Source organism: Eretmochelys imbricata, chromosome 13 (assembly GCF_965152235.1).
Source record: "Eretmochelys imbricata isolate rEreImb1 chromosome 13, rEreImb1.hap1, whole genome shotgun sequence".
NCBI lineage: Eukaryota > Metazoa > Chordata > Testudines > Cheloniidae > Eretmochelys > Eretmochelys imbricata.
Genome location: NC_135584.1, coordinates 2,928,451 through 2,931,532, shown reverse-complemented (window position 1 = coordinate 2,931,532; position 3,082 = coordinate 2,928,451). Strand labels below are relative to the sequence as shown.

Genomic DNA, 3,082 nt, shown 5'->3' with positions numbered 1-3,082 from the left:
TGGCATGAGATGATCCTATTGGCTTAAAGGCTGAGGCAGCCTGAGCTCAGGTGGGGCGTTTCTGTTCTGGCTCGAGCCAGGTGGCACCTCCAGCCTCAGATCTTCCCACGTGGGGGGCCAGGCCAGAGCCTCCCTCCACACTCCTCCCTTCCCCAGTGGAAGGCTCAGCTTTAGCCACTTGCAGCTCCCCAGGTTCTGCAGATGAAGCAGCGGGAAGGGGTCCAGGTGCTGCACCCACCTTCCTCCTGCTAATGCTGAATGGTGACACATTGGGGCTCCTTAGAGCCAGGGGCAGTGGGGCTGTTAATCGGGGTATAGCAGTAACACGGGGGGGAGACAGAAGAACTCTTCGCTTCAGGGTGCGGGTGCAGCAGTGGAGGGGGGCAGGAGGGGGAGCCGTGTGTCCCTCTTTGGCTGTATGTTTTGTATCTGCGAAGTGCCGAAGGGCACGGCCGGTGATCCTGCTGCTGCCGCCGGCGGCATGATGATGGTGCTGTGCTTCTTCAGGGGGCTCTCCCGCAGAATGGGCGACAGCTGCTGCTCCTCCTCTTCCTCACCCCCTCGTGCAGCCCTGCCCAGCATGCACGCCAGGACGCCCGCAGCCCCCAGGGCCCCGGCCACGGCGCACAGGACAGTGCCCACCAGTCTGCAGGTCTCCAGGGCATGGTTATACGCCATCGCCTGCAGGTCAAGCACCATAAACTCTTCCTCTCCGATGCCCTCCAGCTTCGGGGGCACCAGGTAACCTGTGGCCAGTGCTGCGGCTCCAATCAGCAAGAGCAGCACTCCAGCTGAGAGACTCACCTGGGGGCCGGGATGCAAAGGGCTCAGTCTGCCTGCTACTAACGAGAGGAAAGGCTCTACCACCGGGGATGGGGACAGAATGGTTTAGGGCACTGGCCTGGCACCCCCGAGAGCGGGGTTTCTAGTCCTGGCTCGGCCCTTGGGCACTCCCTCCCTCCCTCTGTGCCTCCGTTTCCCCTCCCACCCTTTGTTTCTAGACCATCTGCTCTTCGGGGCAGGGACTGTCTCTTGCAGTGCCTGGCACCCGGCGCATCTAAGACAAATGAACAACCCCAGGCCCCTGGAGATGCCCCCACCATAACCCCCAAGCCCATCTCCCAACTCAGATATCCCTCCGCAGTAACCCAAGGCCTACGGCCAGCTGCTAAAGCCCATAAATAATCATGGACTCTAGATTCAAAGTCCCAGCCAGTAGGTCCCCTGGATTAGTCATTTGGGAAGCTACTTAGCGAGACTCATTAAAGAGCCTCTCTCTGGCCCCCACATGGAAAATGTTGCCCGATGAGCTGATTCTGTGCCCAGGTCCCCCGCTTTCATTGCAGGCCCGGGGATGGGGGGGTCTCTGATTCTGCAGGGGCACAATGAGGACTCGAGCGAGGGGAGGAGAGGGCCGGGACCATGCCAGCACAGCAGCTGAATTGCATCCAGTGCTGCAGGCTGATTCATTTGGGGGAGGTGTCAGCTGATCTCAGGGCTACCTGCACAGTTGACCTGGTGACCCTGCATCATCACATGACCAGGTGGGGAAGCCCTGGCTTGAGATCCTCCTGAGTGCTGAGCTCCTTCCTTCTTTCTGACTAGCTGGGAAGCAGCGAGACATTGCACCTTAGGGTCCGTAGCATGGTGGTTAGCTTGCATGTACAGCGTTTTTAAGGGGTAGGACCTGGGGTCAGGGAGTCAAGACTCCTGGGTTGCACCCCCCTTCTGGCCTGAGACAGACTGGTCTCAGCCTGTGTGTGCCTCAGTTTCTTCCTCTATAAAAAGGGGCTAAGGATCCCTCCCTCCCAGGGCTGCGAGGCTGAGTTAATATTTGTGCTGGGAAGTGAGTCGAGACCCTCCGATAAAAGGGGAGTTTGGATTGGGACAGCATAGGCCCACCTCCAGCTAGGGGTGGCTTCTCCTCTGAGTCCCTAGCAGGTCCCTAGTGACCAGTGTTCAGACGTCAGCTCTTCGCTGCCTGATTGAAGCTAGACAGGTGCACACTTGTAACTCAGCATGGGAACAACTTACCAAGGGCTGTGGGGATTCTCCCTCAGCAGCCAGCTTTAGATCCGGATTGGATAGTTTCTACACGATCGGCTCTTGTTCAAACAGGGATTATTTCGGGGAAGTCCCCGGGCCTGTGCTGGACAGGTCAGACTAGCTGATCACAGTGGCCTTGAAATCTGCGGGTTCAGCAGAAGCCCAGGGCTGGGCTAGACAGCGTTGCTGCTTGCCAGCACGGAGGGGAGAGGTCCTGGGGAGTGGCAGGCTAGGGCACGTTGGCTGAGCTGCGAGGGGGAGGCCAGCGCCATACCTGCCTGCACGGTGCCTCAGCCGGACGACTCTGCGATCCAGAGAGCTGGGTGATCCCTGACAGCTGAACCGCCCGGCATCTCTGGCACGCTGTGCCTCATCCTCCTCTGGCCCTGGGGAAGGGTCTCTAGCCTTCTAATGGGGGAGGGCCAGAGAGGGTCCCTGGACAGGACAAGCCAGGCAATCCAAACTGGGGAGGAGGAGAAGGAACCCAGGCTCTTACTGTGGGCTTGAGAGTTTCGGGGGGAAATCCTGGGATGGGGCTTGACTGTCCCAGAGGTGACACCCAGATAGGGTGAGTGACCCTTGACCCCAGGGTCCAGGAGCAGAGCACCTCCCAGCAGGGGCTAATGATGCTGACATGGTTCTTACCTTCCACACGAGGGAGGGCCATCCGCCGTGGGCACGGGAGACTGGGGGTTCGGTCATGTCATCAGCCAGACTGGCACCGGTGCAGTCCTCGTAGAAGAGGTGCAGGTAGGAGCGGACCCCATACCACTTCCCGCGCTCCACATTGGGCCCCCGGCTGCAGCCGCACGACTGGCTGCGGGCAGGCATGGAGCCTGGGGAGGGGATTGAGAACACCTGTCAGGACGTCCCTTTGCGGCTGATGCCGAGCTCGGGGAGGTGAACGCCTCCAGGAGTGGAGCTAGCCCTGTGCCCCATGGGCACGGCACGTCAGGGATACCCACAAGACACGTGCAGGCCCCATCCCGCAGCCGGATGCCAGGACACGACTGCAGCCAGACATTCACATTCTGCT

At 60.3% G+C, this 3,082-nt stretch overlaps 1 protein-coding gene across 1 annotated transcript; it reads right to left on the bottom strand.

Annotated features, from left to right (window-relative positions):
- Window positions 1–354: 354 nt before the first annotated feature.
- Window positions 355–2,877, bottom strand: NRSN2 (neurensin 2). The gene is made up of 2 exons (XM_077832663.1): window positions 2,692–2,877; window positions 355–804 (listed from the first exon to the last, which is right to left on the bottom strand). The coding sequence occupies exons 1-2, from the start codon at window positions 2,875–2,877 to the stop codon at window positions 355–357; spliced, it is 636 nt and encodes a 211-aa protein (XP_077688789.1).
- Window positions 2,878–3,082: the final 205 nt, after the last annotated feature.